The sequence below is a fragment of the Oncorhynchus gorbuscha genome, linkage group LG08, assembly GCF_021184085.1.
Source record: "Oncorhynchus gorbuscha isolate QuinsamMale2020 ecotype Even-year linkage group LG08, OgorEven_v1.0, whole genome shotgun sequence".
NCBI classification, from domain to species: domain Eukaryota; kingdom Metazoa; phylum Chordata; class Actinopteri; order Salmoniformes; family Salmonidae; genus Oncorhynchus; species Oncorhynchus gorbuscha.
Window position 1 is genome coordinate 34,545,794 of NC_060180.1, and position 15,194 is coordinate 34,560,987.

The 15,194-nt window shown below is 43.1% G+C and overlaps 1 protein-coding gene across 1 annotated transcript in view; it reads right to left on the bottom strand.

Moving 5' to 3' along the window:
* The window catches only part of LOC124041527 (protein unc-13 homolog A-like), a 64,667-nt gene that overhangs the window by 5,566 nt on the left and 43,907 nt on the right, over positions 1-15,194 (bottom strand). The window contains exons 6-8 of the mRNA XM_046359225.1: positions 14,716-14,786; positions 14,405-14,471; positions 13,146-13,175 (exon numbers count right to left, since the gene is read on the bottom strand). Coding sequence (XP_046215181.1) covers positions 13,146-13,175; positions 14,405-14,471; positions 14,716-14,786 — 168 coding nt within the window. The remainder of the gene's footprint in view (positions 1-13,145; positions 13,176-14,404; positions 14,472-14,715; positions 14,787-15,194) is intronic.

Here is a 15,194-nt window from a genome sequence, read left to right on the forward strand (position 1 = left end):
CTTCCCCGGTTAACCTTCATTTTAACAGGGAAATCCCATTTAGACCAAGGTCTCTTTTGCAAGGGAGCCATGTATGTACATAAATTATACAACATTTACAAAAACAAAAGTAATAAAAAACATGCAATATTTACAAGAAATTTAAGCAATCACATTCCTCAAGATGGATGTTCTCCATCAACATCTTGAACTGGCCTAGAGGTAAAAGAGCATCAAGGTGCAGAGAGCTCTGCAGATCATTCCATACACGGGGCGCAAAAAAAACAATGCAGATTTACCGAATTCCGTAGAGATCAATGGGATTTCTAGTTAGCCATCCCTGTGTTCTGATGACTCATATGTCTGTAATTTAACAATGAAGGTATTTCGGAAGTTTATGCAAGAGGGCTTTATAAACAAAAATAGAGCAGTGTATCGATCTACGAGACTTAACAGGGCCACCCTACTTTCTGATATAGGATGCGATAATGTATACTGAACCTGTGGCCCGTAATAAAGCGAAGTGGGCTGTGGTAAATTGCATCTTATGGTTTCAGTGTAGTTGCAGCTGCATTCATATATATTGTGTCACCGTAGTCTAGCACCGCCAGGAAATTTAAATGAATTATCTGATTTCGGCTGTTCAGGGATAGGCATGATCTAGTTCTAGAGAAGAAGCCTATTTTTATTCTCAACTGCTTAACCAACTCATCCATATGCTTTTAAAAAGATAACTTTTCATCAATCCAGATGCCCAGATATTTATAAGAGGGGACACGATCAATGTGGGCACCATACAATGTACATATACGTAAAACCTCAGATATATTTTTAAGTGAATTGGAAAACATCATGTACTTTGTTTTACCTGTATTAAGTACCAATTTCAGTTCAACAAAGGCTTTCTGCAAAGCAACAAAAGGCAGATTACAGCTCCGAAAAATCCCGGGAAACCTTGCGGGCAATAGCACAACAGTGCTCAGACTAAAATTATTCTGTTTGTCCTGTGGGTACCTTTGCCTCTGTTCCACCCCTTGTGTGTTGCGCTGTCATGGTGTATTTACAAGTGTATGTTATTTTTCTTCTTTCAGAAAGACCAATATTATTTATATTGACAGTAAAAAGTACAGGACCTAAAATATACCCGTGGGACATCTTTCGTAATATCAAGGAAACTTGACTTAACACCATCAAAAAATACAGTGGTGTCCTGTTTGTCAGGTAGTTTTTACATCGTTACATGATGCCTGATTCAGGCCAATTACAGACAACCTTTGAATTAGTAAAGAGTGGATGACAGTTTTGAATGCTTTAGACAAGTCAATGAATACAGCGACAGTGTTTCTTCCTAGCCAAACAATTTACGACATCATATAAAACCAGTGATGCTGTTGTGATGGTACTATGCCCTGGTCTGAAGTTCCCCTGATGTACATTTAGAATATATTTGGAAGTTAAGAAATACTGTATCAAGAATTCAAACATGTTAGCTAGGCAAGAAAGTTTACAAATAGGTCTAATAATTATTAAGGTCACAAGGGTCACCACCTTTGTAAAGGGGAAGAACATGGGCCACTTTCTAGACCTTCGGGATAGCACCAGAGACAATCATCAAGTTAAAAATGTGTCAATGATTGTGGTCTGACTAAACTAAACTAACTAAAGGGTCAGTTAAACCACTATTTCTTTCAAATAGGAAGCCTGCAGAGATAAAATGCTAATTAAATGTATCACTTATCTATCTTTGTTCAGTAATGATGCCAGTGCCAGACACAGCTTGATTAGGCAGGAAATTGGTGGAATTTCCACTGTTCAGTGCATTAACTATTTCCCAAAATGTAGCTGGATCATTAGCAGTGTCTGAAATAGAATTTAGAAAGTAGCTCGACTTCGCTTTCTTAATTGAGGAAATGCATTTATTTCTCATTTGCCTGAGAAGCTGACAATCAGATATCGTGTCAGTTTTTCTAGCCCAGGCCTGATTTCTCATTATAATGAAGTCAGAAAGCTTTGAAGAGAACAAAGGATTTATTCCCTTTTTAACTCTAAGGCATTTAAAGGGGGCAAGTCTATCCGCCAGAGAGACAAAGATAAATAAGAAGAATTCCAAGGTTAATTCAGGGTCAGGTATGCAACGGACAAAGGAAAACTCAGAGCAATACTCTACCCTTGGGGAGAGTCAATTTTCAAATGTATTTTCATAATTACACAAGGATCAGAATTTTTCTGCTTTGTATCTCTAATACAGGCAATAGGAGAGTGATCGCTAATTGCATTAGCAAAGACACCATTTGACAAGTCCTTGTGCAGTTTCTCAGAACAAGATCACAGGGTTTTTTCTGGATAAAAAAGGGGGTTTCAGGCAATGGCCATGGTTGGTCCGTCGGCATGGCTAAATTGTAGAGAATTGTTGTTGTTGCATTCTAAAGCCAATTTCCTGCAATTCTACAAATTTCTCTATGGAGCTGTGAGAAAAAAAATTCTATGACATTTTGCCAAGGCTAATGCTGCGTTATTTTGCGCAAACATAATAAGAAAAGCAATACTGCTAAATTCACTGTTTTGGCAATTTCAATTCTCCCTGACCGTTTTATTTGGATGATTGTTAATTTTCAAAGATTATATTACATACAGTTGATGTTTACATACACTTATGTTGGAGTCATTAAAACTCGTTTTTCAACCACTCCAACCAAATTTCTTGTTAACTATAGTTTAGGTTAGGACACCTACTTTATGCATGACACAAGTAATTTTTCCAACAATTGTTTACAGACAGACTATTTCACTGTATCTCAATTCCAGTGGGTCAGAAGTTAACATACACTAAGTTGACTGTGCCTTTAAACAGCTTGGAAAATTCCAGAAAATTATGTCATGGCTTTAGAAGCTTCTGATAGTTGACAGAATTTGAGTCAATTGAAGGTGTACCTGTGGATGTATTTCAAGGCCTACCTTCAAACTCAGTGCCTCTTTGCTTGACATCATGGGAAAATCAGACCTCCACAAGTCCGCAGACCTCCACAAGTCTGGTTCATCCTTGGGAGTAATTTCCAAATGCCAGAAGATACCACGTTCATCTGTACAAACAATAGTATGCAAGTATAAACACCATGGGACCACGCAGCCGTCATACCGCTCAGGAAGGAGACGCATTCTGTCTCCTAGAGATGAACGTACTTTGGTGCGAAAAGTGAAAATCAATCCCAGAACAGCAGCAAAAGACCATGTGAAGATGCTGGAGGAAACCGGTACAAAAGTATCTATATCCACAGTAAAACGAGTCCTATATCGATATAACCTGAAAGTCCGCTCAGCAAGGAAGAAGACACTGCTCCAAATCCGCCATAAAAAAAGCCAGACTACGGTTTACAACTGCACATGGGGACAAAGATCGTACTTTTCTGAGAAATGTCCTCTGATCTGATGAAACAACAATAGAACTGTTTGGCCATAATGACCATCGTTATGTTTCGAGGAAAAGGGGGGATGCCTGCAAGCCGAAGAACACCATCCCAACCGTGAAGCACGGGGGTGGCAGTATCATGTTGTGGACTGGTGCACTTCACAAAATAGATGGCATCATGAGGTGGATGTGGATCATTTGAAATAACATCTCAAGAAATCAGTTAGAAGTTATAGCTTGGTTGCAAATGGGTCTTCCAAATGGACAATGACCCCAAGCATACTTCCAAAGTTCTGGCAAAATGGCTTGAGGACAACCAAGTCAAGGTATTGGAGTGGCCATCACAAAGCCCTGACCTCAATCATATAGAACATTTGTGGACAGAACTGAAAAAGCGTGTGCAAGCAAGGAGGCCTAAAAACCTGGCTCAGTTACACCACCTCTGTGAAGAGATATGGGCCAAAATTCACCTGACTTATTGTGTGAAGCTTGTGGAAGGCTACCCAAAATGTTTGACCCAAGTTAAATCATTTAAAGGCAATGCTACCAAATACTAATTAAGTGAATGTAAACTTCTACATGAAAAAAAAACAAGTTGAAATAAATCATTCTCTACTATTATTGTGACATTTCACATTCTTAAAATAAAGTGGTGATCCTAACTGAACTAAGACAGGGAATTTTTACTAGGATTAAATGTCAGGAATTTTGTTTAAATGTATTTGGCAAAGGTGTACGTAAACTTCAGACTTCAACTGTACTTTATATCTGGTTTGAGTCGTTTAAGCTAACACTGAAAGCTTTTTTCCATCCCAAAATTCTATATATATATATATATTTTTTTTTACACTGTTTGTACTTAGGCAACCCGAAAAAAAATGCTTAGCTGACCAACTCCAAAGAATTGCAATGGCAGAAAAATCCCTGGATCAATCAGTGAGGAATTTGATAGGGGTCTTACATTAAAGATGCACTCTCAAACTTCTGTATCATTTCAGCCAGGAGTTTTGAAAGTGGTGCTCACGAGTAAAAAGTGGTCCCCGTTTTTTGTGTACTACGTCATCCTTTTCATGTGACATGTTACACATTTAGAAATTTGTATAATATCATATTAATTTTGCAATTTGTGTAAAGATCCAGGTGGGTTTGGAAATTAGTTGAGTCAGGTTAAAGTCAAGACAAATATTATGTGTTTATTTCACATATATAGCCACCCCCCCCCCTTTCCATCTATCACACCTGAAAATGTTGTAATCAGTTATTTCAAGGTCCTTATCCATAATCTAACAATTGAGCCAGGTCTCTGCGAGAACCAGAATATCAGGGCTCGTGTCAAGCACCCAGACATCAAGAAGGTCCATATTTGACATCAAAGATGTCTGTCTGTTGAGATGTCTCTCAATTATGCTACATGGTTGAAAAGAGAACATCATTACTTTATTGTACCACAGAGGAAAACCTTTTTACAATGCTGCACATGTCATGTTTTGTCTTATATTGTCTTGTCATTATGCTTTCCCTTCTGTTCGTTTCCCCCTGCTGGTCTTATTAGGTTCGTTCCCTTTTTCTCTCTCCCTCCCTCTCTCTCCTCTCTCTATCGTTCCGTTCCTGCTCCCAGCTGTTCCTCATTCTCCTACTCAATCATTTAGTCTTTTCACACCTGTTCCCTATCTTGTCCTCTGATTAGAGTCCCTATTTCTCCCCTTGTTTTCCGTTTCTGTCCTGTCGGATCCTTGTTTGATGTTCGCTGTGCTGTGTCATTGTCTCGCCCTGTTGTGTCTTGTCACCTTCAGATGCTGCGTGCGAGCAGGTGTCTGAGTCTGCTACGGTCGGTGCCTTCCCGAGGCAACCTGCAGTCAATGGTCGAGTCTCCAGTCTGTCCTCGTCACTACGAGTGGATTTAAGTTTTTTCATGTTTTGTTTTCTGCTCTGATTGTCCAGGAGTATTGCTTTTATCCTTTACTGGAATAAAGACTCTGTTTTCGCCAAGTTGCTTTTGGGTCCTCATTCACCGGCATAACAGAAGGATCCGACCAAGAATGGACCCAGCAACTATGGATTCTCTCTACTCTACTCTCGAGTTCCAGGGAGCGATGCTCGGCAGACACGAGCAGGAATTGTCTGCTGCTCGGCATGCCGTTGAGACCCTGGCCGCTCAGGTCTCCGACCTCTCAGGACAGTATCAGAGTCTTCGTCTCGTGCCACCAGCTACTTCCGGGTCTTCCGAGTCTCCGGAACCTAGGGTTAATAACCCACCATGTTATTCTGGGCAGCCCACTGAGTGCCGCTCCTTTCTCACCCAGTGTGATATAGTGTTCTCTCTCCAACCCAACACATACTCAAGAGAGAGAGCTCGGATTGCCTACGTCATATCACTCCTTACTGGTCGGGCTCGGCAGTGGGGCACAGCTATCTGGGAGGCAAGCGCTGAGTGTACTAACGATTATCTGAACTTTAAAGAGGAGATGATAAGGGTTTTTGATCGTTCTGTTTTTGGGAAAGAAGCTTCCTGGTCCCTGTCTTCCCTATGTCAAGGTAATCGATCCATAACGGATTACTCTATAGAATTTCGCACTCTTGCTGCCTCCAGTAACTGGAACGAGCAGGCGTTGCTCGCTCGTTTTCTGGAGGGACTCCACGCTAAGGTTAAGGATGAGATTCTCTCTCGGGAGGTTCCATCCAGCGTGGATTCTCTGATTGAACTCGCTATTCGCATTGAACGACGGGTAGATCTTCGTCATCGAGCTCATAGAAGAGAGCTCGCGTTAACTGTGTCCCCCCTCTCTCCGACACTACCATCTTTCCCCACTGACTCAGGTGTTGAGCCCATGCAGCTGGGGGGTATTCGCATTTCGACTAAGGAGAGGGAACGGAGAATCACCAACCGCCTCTGTCTCTATTGCGGTTCCGCTGGTCATTTTGTCATTTCATGTCCAGTTAAAGGCCAGAGCTCATCAGTAAGCGGAGGGCGACTGATAAGCGCTACTAGACGGTCCTCTCCGTCAAGTACCTGTACTACCTTACCGGTCCATCTACGCTGGACCGGATCGGCAGCTTCCTGCAGTGCATTAATAGACTCTGGGGCTGAGGGCTGTTTTATGGACGAAGCCTGGGCTCGGGAACATGACATTCCTCTCAGACAGTTAGGGGAGCCCACGGTCATGTTCGCCTTGGATGGTAGTCCTCTCCCCAGTATATTATGTGAAACACTACCTTTAACCCTCACTGTATCTGGTAACCATAGTGAGACCATTTCTTTTTTGATTTTTTGTTCACCTTTTACACCTGTTGTTTTGGGTCATCCCTGGCTAGTGTGTCATAATCCTTCTTTTGATTGGTCTAGTAATTCTATCCTTTCCTGGAATGTTTATTGTCATGTGAAGTGTTTAATGTCTGTTATTCCTCCTGTTTCTTCTCCTCCCTCTTCACAGGAGGAACCTGGTGATTTGACAGGAGTGCCGGAGGAATATCATGGTCTGCGCACTCTTCAGTCGGTCCAGAACCAACTCCCTTCCTCCTCACCGGTCGTATGATTGTTGTTCTGATCTCCTCAAGAAGCGTTTTGCATCCGCTCCTATCCTTGTTGCACCTGACGTCACTAAACAGTTTATTGTCGAGGTTGACGCGTCGGGGGTGGGCGTGGGAGCCATTCTGTCCCAGCGCTCCGATACTGACGATGGGGTCCACCCTTGCGCGTATTTTTCTCATCGCCTGTCACCGTCGGAACGTAACTATGATGTGGCTAACCGCGAACTGCTCGCCATCCGTTTAGCCCTAGGCAAATGGCGACAGTGGTTGGAGGGCGACCGTTCCTTTTGTCGTTTGAACTGACCAAAGGAACCTTGAGTACATCCGTTCTGCCAAACGACTGAATGCGCGTCATGCTCGTTGGGCGTTGTTTTTCGCTCGTTTCGAGTTCGTTATTTCTTATTGCCCGGGAACTAAGAACACCAAGCCTCATGCTTTATCCCGTCTCTTTAGTTCTTCTGTGGCTTCTACCGATCCCGAGGGATCCTTCCTGTTGGGCGTGTTGTCGGGTTGACTGTCTGGGGAATTGAGAGACAGGTTAAGCAAGCACTCACTCACACTCCGTCGCCGCGCGCTTGTCCTAGTAACCTTCTTTTCGTTCCTGTCTCTACTCGTCTGGCTGTTCTTCAGTGGGCGCACTCTGCCAAGTTAGCTGGCCACCCCGGCGTTCGGGGTACGCTTGCTTCTATTTGCCAGCGGTTTTGGTGGCCTACTCAGGAGCGTGACACGCGCCGTTTCGTGGCTGCTTGTTCGGACTGCGCGCAGAATAAGTCTGGTAACTTTTTTTTCTGCTTCTGCTCCTGGTCTTGCTGGGTCTCAGTCTGTTCCCTGCCACCGCATCTCTCCTGGTCTTGTTCCTGCCCTTGCTGTGTCTCAGTCTGTCCCTAGTTGTTACTCTCCTGGCCTGTTTGGTCCTGTTTGCTCTAAAGCTTTCAGTTCTCTACCCGTGTCTCATTTTTTTTTAGAGTAGTACCCTAGTTTCCCTTTTCATCGTTTTCCGTTACGGTCCTGAGGAGAGGAGTTGGGTTCTTTCTCGGGACGGGCTGGACCGTTTGTGATCTATGATTTCCTCCGTTGCCGCCAGTGTTCCTCCTCGAGTGCGCCAGGAGGTGCTCGGTGAGTGGGGGGGTACTGTCATGTTTTGTCTTATATTGTCTTGTCATTATGCTTTCCCTTCTGTTCGTTTCCCCCTGCTGGTCTTATTAGGTTCGTTCCCTTTTTATCTCTCCCTCCCTCTCTCTCCTCTCTCTATCGTTCCGTTCCTGCTCCCAGCTGTTCCTCATTCTCCTACTCAATCATTTAGTCTTTTCACACCTGTTCCCTATCTTGTCCTCTGATTAGAGTCCCTATTTCTCCCCTTGTTTTCCGTTTCTGTCCTGTCGGATCCTTGTTTGATGTTCGCTGTGCTGTGTCATTGTCTCGCCCTGTTGTGTCTTGTCACCTTCAGATGCTGCGTGCGAGCAGGTGCCTTAGTCCGCTACGGTCGGTGCCTTCCCGAGGCAACCTGCAGTCAATGGTCGAGTCTCCAGTCTGTCCTCGTCACTACGAGTGGATTTAAGTTTTTTCATGTTTTGTTTTCTGCTCTGATTGTCCAGGAGTATTGCTTTTATCCTTTACTGGAATAAAGACTCTGTTTTCGCCAAGTTGCTTTTGGGTCCTCATTCACCGGCATAACAGCACAAGCATGACCTGCAGAAAGCACTCATTCAGTGCCCACTCAGCACAGCGGCCATTCCAGCTAATGTGGACCATCTCAACTCCAACCATAGAACTCCTATAGAGCTCATCTCTCCAGGTCACCCATTTTCCTGTGTAAACAGAAGAGGCATACTGAGCTTTTCCCACACAAGAGAGTGGGATGGAGATTATTGTGGAGGAGTTTTAAAATATTGTTTTTTAGTTACAGTATACAGTGGGGCAAAAAACTATTTAGTCAGCCACCAATTGTGCAAGTTCTCCCACTTAAAAAGATGAGGCCTGTAATTTCCATCATAGGTATAATTAGATTTTTTTTCTCCAGAAAATCACATTGTAGGATTTTTTATGAATTTATTTGCAAATTATGGTGGAAAATAAGTAATTGGTCACCTACAAACAAGCAAGATTTCTGGCTCTCACAGACCTGTAACTTCTTCTTTAAGAGGCTCCTCTGTCCTCCACTCGTTACCTGTATTAATGGCACCTGTTTGAACTTGTTATCAGTATAAAAGACACCTGTCCACAACCTCAAACAGTCACACTCCAAACTCCACTATGGCCAAGACCAAAGAGCTGTCAAAGGACACCAGAAACAAAATTCTAGACCTGCACCAGGCTGGGAAGACTGAATCTGCAATAGGTAAGCAGCTTGGTTTGAAGAAATCAACTGTGGGAGTAATTATTAGGAAATGGAAGACATACAAGACCACTGATAATCTCCCTCGATCTGGGGCTCCACGCAAGATCTCACCCCGTGGGGTCAAAATGATCACAAGAACGGTGAGCAAAAATCCCAGAACCACAGGGGGGACCTAGTGAATGACCTGCAGAGAGCTGGGAACAAAGTAACAAAGCCTACCATCAGTAACACACTACGCCGCCAGGGACTCAAATCCTGCAGTGCCAGACGTGTCGCCCTGCTTAAGCCAGTACATGTCCAGGCCCGTCTGAAGTTTGCTAGAGAGCATTTGGATGATCCAGAAGAAGATTGGGAGAATGTCACATGGTCAGATGAAACCAAAATAGATCATTTTGGTAAAAACTCAACTCAACCTACTGTGAAGCATGGGGGTGGAAACATCATGCTTTGGGGCTGTTTTTCTGCAAAGGGACCAGGACGACTGATCCGTGTAAAGGAAAGAATGAATGGGGCCATGTATCGTGAGATTTTGAGTGAAAACCTCCTTCCATCAGCAAGGGCATTGAAGATGAAACGTGGCTGGGTCTTTCAGCATGACAATGATCCCAAACACACCGCCCGGGCAACGAAGGAGTGGCTTCGTAAGAAGCATTTCAAGGTCCTGGAGTGGCCTAGCCAGTCTCCAGATCTCAACCCCATAGAACATCTTTGGAGGGAGTTGAAAGTCAGTGTTGCCCAGCAACAGCCCCAAAACAACACTGCTCTAGAGGAGAACTGCATGGAAGAATGGGCCAAAATACCAGCAACAGTGTGTGAAAACCTTGTGAAGACTTACAGAAAACTTTTGACCTCTGTCATTGCCAACAAAGGGTATATAACAAAGTATTGAGATAAACTTTTGTTATTGACCAAATACTTATTTTCCACCATTGTGTTGCCATCCTGTTAGAAGGTAACAGATTATTTTATTACAATGGTTAAATTGGATTTTCATTGTGTTCAATGGTGTTATTTGCCCCCTAGTGGCGCTTTCTGGTACTTAGAAAGTCAACGCAAACGGGAAGTTCAGAATTTGTTTTGCACGCATAGAAGCAGCTACAAACAACGCTACGGTGCAGGTCTTTCAATGTAGTTATTTCTTGTCACGCTTCAGCCTTGGAAAAATATTTGTTTGTAAGTTCGATTCAAGCATTTAGCTAATGATGATAATCTTGTTATTGATAGAGTTTCTTACATACCAATGTTGGTTGCATTTACTCACAAATTGCAATGCCTTTTGTGTATGTCGTTAGCTGTATTACTTTGCTCATGCGTCATGCAAACGAATTGTAAAATATACAATACTGTAGTTTTGTTACTGTTTTTAGTGTAATATGCTTTGTTATTCTACATAGATTGTTATACATTATTAGAGTAATGAAAGGAGCAATTACCATATGGTTAACAATTAGCTATATGGTTTGGCATCATGCCAGATGCATGGTACCTTAGCGCGTGGTTTGTATTTATGCAACTTCAAATGTTTAATGTACATCTACAGTATGTCGGTGTGAATTGAACACTAAAGTATATTATTTTCTGTGTTTTGCAGTTTCACAACATAAATGTTTCAATATATTAATTCAAGAAAAGTCACGCCTTGGGAGGTTTATTGAAGACTTAGTTGTTAGCTATCTGTCTAATTTTGCATGGGAACGCAACTCAAGGGCAGAATAACCATCATTTGCAAATTAATTAATTAAAAATTCTACAATGTGATTTTCTGGAGAAAAAAAATCTCATTTTGTCTGTCATAGTTGAAGTGTACCTATGATTAAAATTACAGGCCTCTTATCTTTTTAAGTGGGAGAACTTGCACAATTGGTGGCTGACTAAATACTTTTTTGCCCCACTGTATGCAATCAGGATAGCAGTTCTCTTTCATAATTTCTTCATAATCCCATGTGGCACTCAAAGACATTCAGAGACTTGTCCTGAAACCACTCCTGCGTTGTCTTTGCTGTGTGCTTAGGGACGTTGTCCTGTTGGAAGGTGAACCTTCTCCCCAGTCTGAGGTCCTGAGCCCTCTGGAGCAGATTGTCATCAAGGATCTCTCTGTACTTTGCTCCATTCACCGTTCCCTCAATCCTGACTAGTCTCCCAGTCCCTGCCGCTGGAAAACATCCCCACAGCATGATGCTGCCACCATCATGCTTCACCATAGGGATGCCAGGTTTCCTTCAGACGTGACATTTGGCATTCAGGCCGGAGTGTTCAATCTGGATTTCATCAGACCAGAGAATCTTGTTTCTCATGGTCAGAGTCCTTTAGGCGCCTTTTGGCAAACACCAAGCAGGTGGTCATGTACCTTTTACTGAGGAATGGCTTCCGTCTGGCCACTCTACCACTCTACCATAAAGTCAGAGATGGTTGTTCTTCTGGAAGGCTCTCTCATCTCCACAGAGGAACTCTGGAGCTCTGTCAGAGTGACCATCGGGTTCTTGGTCACCTCCCTGACCAAGGCCCTTCTCCCCCGGTCCAAAATTCTCCCATTTAAGAATGATGGAGGCCACTGTGTTTTTGGGGGCCGTCAATGCTGCACAGATCTGGTACCCTTCCCCAGATTGGTGCCTGGGCACAATCCTGTCTCGGAGCCCTACGGAAAATTCCTTCGACCTCATGGCTTGTTATGGCACTGTCAACTGTGGGACATTATATAGACGGCTGTGGGTGCCTTTCCAAATCATGTCCAATCAACTGAATTTACCACAGGTGGACTCCAATCAAGTTGTAGAAACATGTCAAGTATGATCAATGGAAACAGGATGCACCTGTGCTCAATTTCAAGTCTCATAGCAAAGGGTCTAAATACTTATGTAAATAAGGTATTTTTGTTTTGAATGTTTTACACATTTTCAAACATTTCTAAAAACCTGTTTTCGCTTTGTCATTATGGGTTCTTGTGTGTAGATTGATGAGATTTTTATTTTATTTAATACATTTTAGAATAAGGCTGTAAAGTAACAAAATGTGAAAAAAGGGAAGCGGTCAGAATACTTCCCGAATGCACTGTATGTGAAAATGGTGAGTTTTTGTTTTGTAGTAAAAAAAGATAGAGGAAGATAAGCATTTCCAATGACATCAGTGTGCATCGTGTGATAATGACCAATTGTGAATAGGCATTTCCTACTAATTGGTTGATGCGCCATTTTCACATACAGTGGGGCAAAAAAGTATTTAGTCAGCCACCAATTGTGCAAGTTCTCGCTGTCATGTTTTGTCTTATATTGTCTTGTCATTATGCTTTCCCTTCTGTTCGTTTCCCCCTGCTGGTCTTATTAGGTTCGTTCCCTTTTTCTCTCTCCCTTCCTCTCTCTATCGTTCCGTTCCTGCTCCCAGCTGTTCCTCATTCTCCTACTCACTCATTTAGTCTTTTCACACCTGTTCCCTATCTTGTCCTCTGATTAGAGTCCCTATTTCTCCCCTTGTTTTCCGTTTCTGTGCTGTCGGATCCTTGTATGATGTTCGCTGTGCTGTGTCTTTGTCTCGCCCTGTCGTGTCTTGTCTCCCTCAGATGCTGCGTGTGAGCAGGTGTCTGAGTCTGCTACGGTCGGTGCCTTCCCGAGGCAACCTACAGTTAATGGTCGAGTCTCCAGTCTGTCCTCGTCACTACGAGTGGAATTAAGTTTTTTATGTTTTGTTTTCTGCTCTGATTGTCCAGGAGCATTGCTTATATCCTTTACTGGAATAAAGACTCTGTTTTCGCCAAGTCGCTTTTGGGTCCTCATTCACCTGCATAACACTCGCACTTAAAAAGATGAGAGAGGCCTGTAATTTTCATGTATGTTGATGTTGGTGTGGTGATGATGAAAATTAAGATGAAAAATTGTGAAATGTCCCATTAAGGGTACTCACTTTGTTGGTCTCCCCACAGACTCCAGTTACCTACAAAGAAACATAACGTTTTGAGAAGGATTCTGTCTTAATTATGAAACATTAGGAATATGATTGTCACACGCTGACCTGTTTCACCTGTCTTTGTGATTGTCTCCACCCACCTCCTGGTGTCAACTGTTTTCCTCATTAGTTAGTGGGTACTTATTCCTGTGTTCCCTGCTGGTCTGTTGTCAGTTCATCAAGTCAACCAGTGTGTTTTTTCAGTTCTACTGCTTTTTCCTCTCTTTTGCTAGTCCTCCTGGTTGTGACCCTTGCCTGTCTGGACTCTGAACCCGCCTGCCTGCCTATTCTGCCTGCCCTGACCTCGAGCCTGCCTGCCACTCTGACCTGGTTTTGATCTTTTGTCTGTCCACGACCACTCTTGCCTACCGCTTGGATTATAATAAATATCAGAGACTTAAACCATCCGCCTCCCATGTCTGATTCTGGGTCTTGCCTTGTGCCCTTATAATGATAATTTCAGTGGTTTCAGAACACTTTAATTGAACTGTCTACACCAGGGGTCCCCAATTACATTCAGCCGTGGGCCGATTTTTCCTTCAGCAGACGGTCGGGGGGCCGGAACATAGTTATAAATCATTTGTACACTGCAAATTGACCGCAAGAATCCCAAACAGATATAGTATTTGACAAAAACAGAATAATTTCTAATCTTGATTACATTGGTATACGATCACATACGCAACTGTATTTATGCGTGGGAATATTTGGGACAGATTGCCTAGATTAAAATCAATTTGAGCTTTTCTTGGTGAACAAATTGTAGGTGAACAAATTACAGGCCATATATTGGGGATCTGGTGTACACTGTCTTACTACTGTTATTGTATGGTGTGCTGAAAGGGAACCTTTGGCTGAAGAGTGCCATGCATTGTTAGAGCCATAGCCTAGTGTCTGTCTGTCTGTCTGTCTGTCTGTCTGTCTGTCTGCCCCCCACCCCCAGAGCTGTGTCACCACGCTCAGTAGACTTTGACACCACCAGAAACTTCGCATCCAGTGCCTCTGTAACTAATACTCCTATTGATGTTTCACTTTCTCGATGTGGATACACACACAGACATGCAAACAAACACACACACCCATACACAAAGACACACTCTAGTGCAATCCAAATACCTCGCACTGAACTGACAGGGTGATATTGAATAGTTGACTCTCATTGGTTAATCGCTAACACCCGTCTATCAGACAAGCCCAGTGATTGGTGGATTACTCACAGCACTGTGTCCCTGGGACAGGAAGTGGTCGCTCCTGGTCTTCTTGGTATGGGTGATGGTTAGTTATCTGAAATACATACACACGTAAGTCATTCTACTGTGCAAAGCCCGAGGTGTACAAGTAATGCTTCCCAACTCTAAACACATATAATCCTCTCACACCTCAATCCAACTCTTCAAGCTATTTGTCCCACCTGCCTGTATCCCCCTCGGAGACAGATTTAAAATGACAATAGGGAAATACATAGTGGGAAAACTCAGTCTACTGTATAATAGAGGGTGATCCATAAATGTGTGCGACAACAGCTTACATCTTGATCTCTCATGGCGTTGAGTTGCTCCAGTTTTTTGGCCCAATATCGTGCCTCCACCTCAGGGATATCTGAAAACAAGAGCCCCACCATTAAAACAAACAAAAAAAATAAAAATGACCAGCTGACCAGCACACACACACACGCTTATACCCTCACGACACGCATCTGTAATGCCACTAAGATTTATATCAGCTGTATATCACACACACACACACACAGCTAGCAGTTACCATTAAGCTTTCCACCAAGCTTTCACTTGGATAGGTATTAGTGGTTAGCCTATCACACCCATTCCCCTCAAAACTATTCTTGCCAAAGACATTGAGTGTGACTTTTCAGCCAGAACCCCACTCGACTGGTGCTCAGTCAGACAGACAGGGTTTGTTTACCAGTATTGACCAGGAGATGGGAGGCAGAGTAAAATGACACCTAATCAATGCTTGGAGACCACAGCCTGAAGTTAAGGACACAAGCAG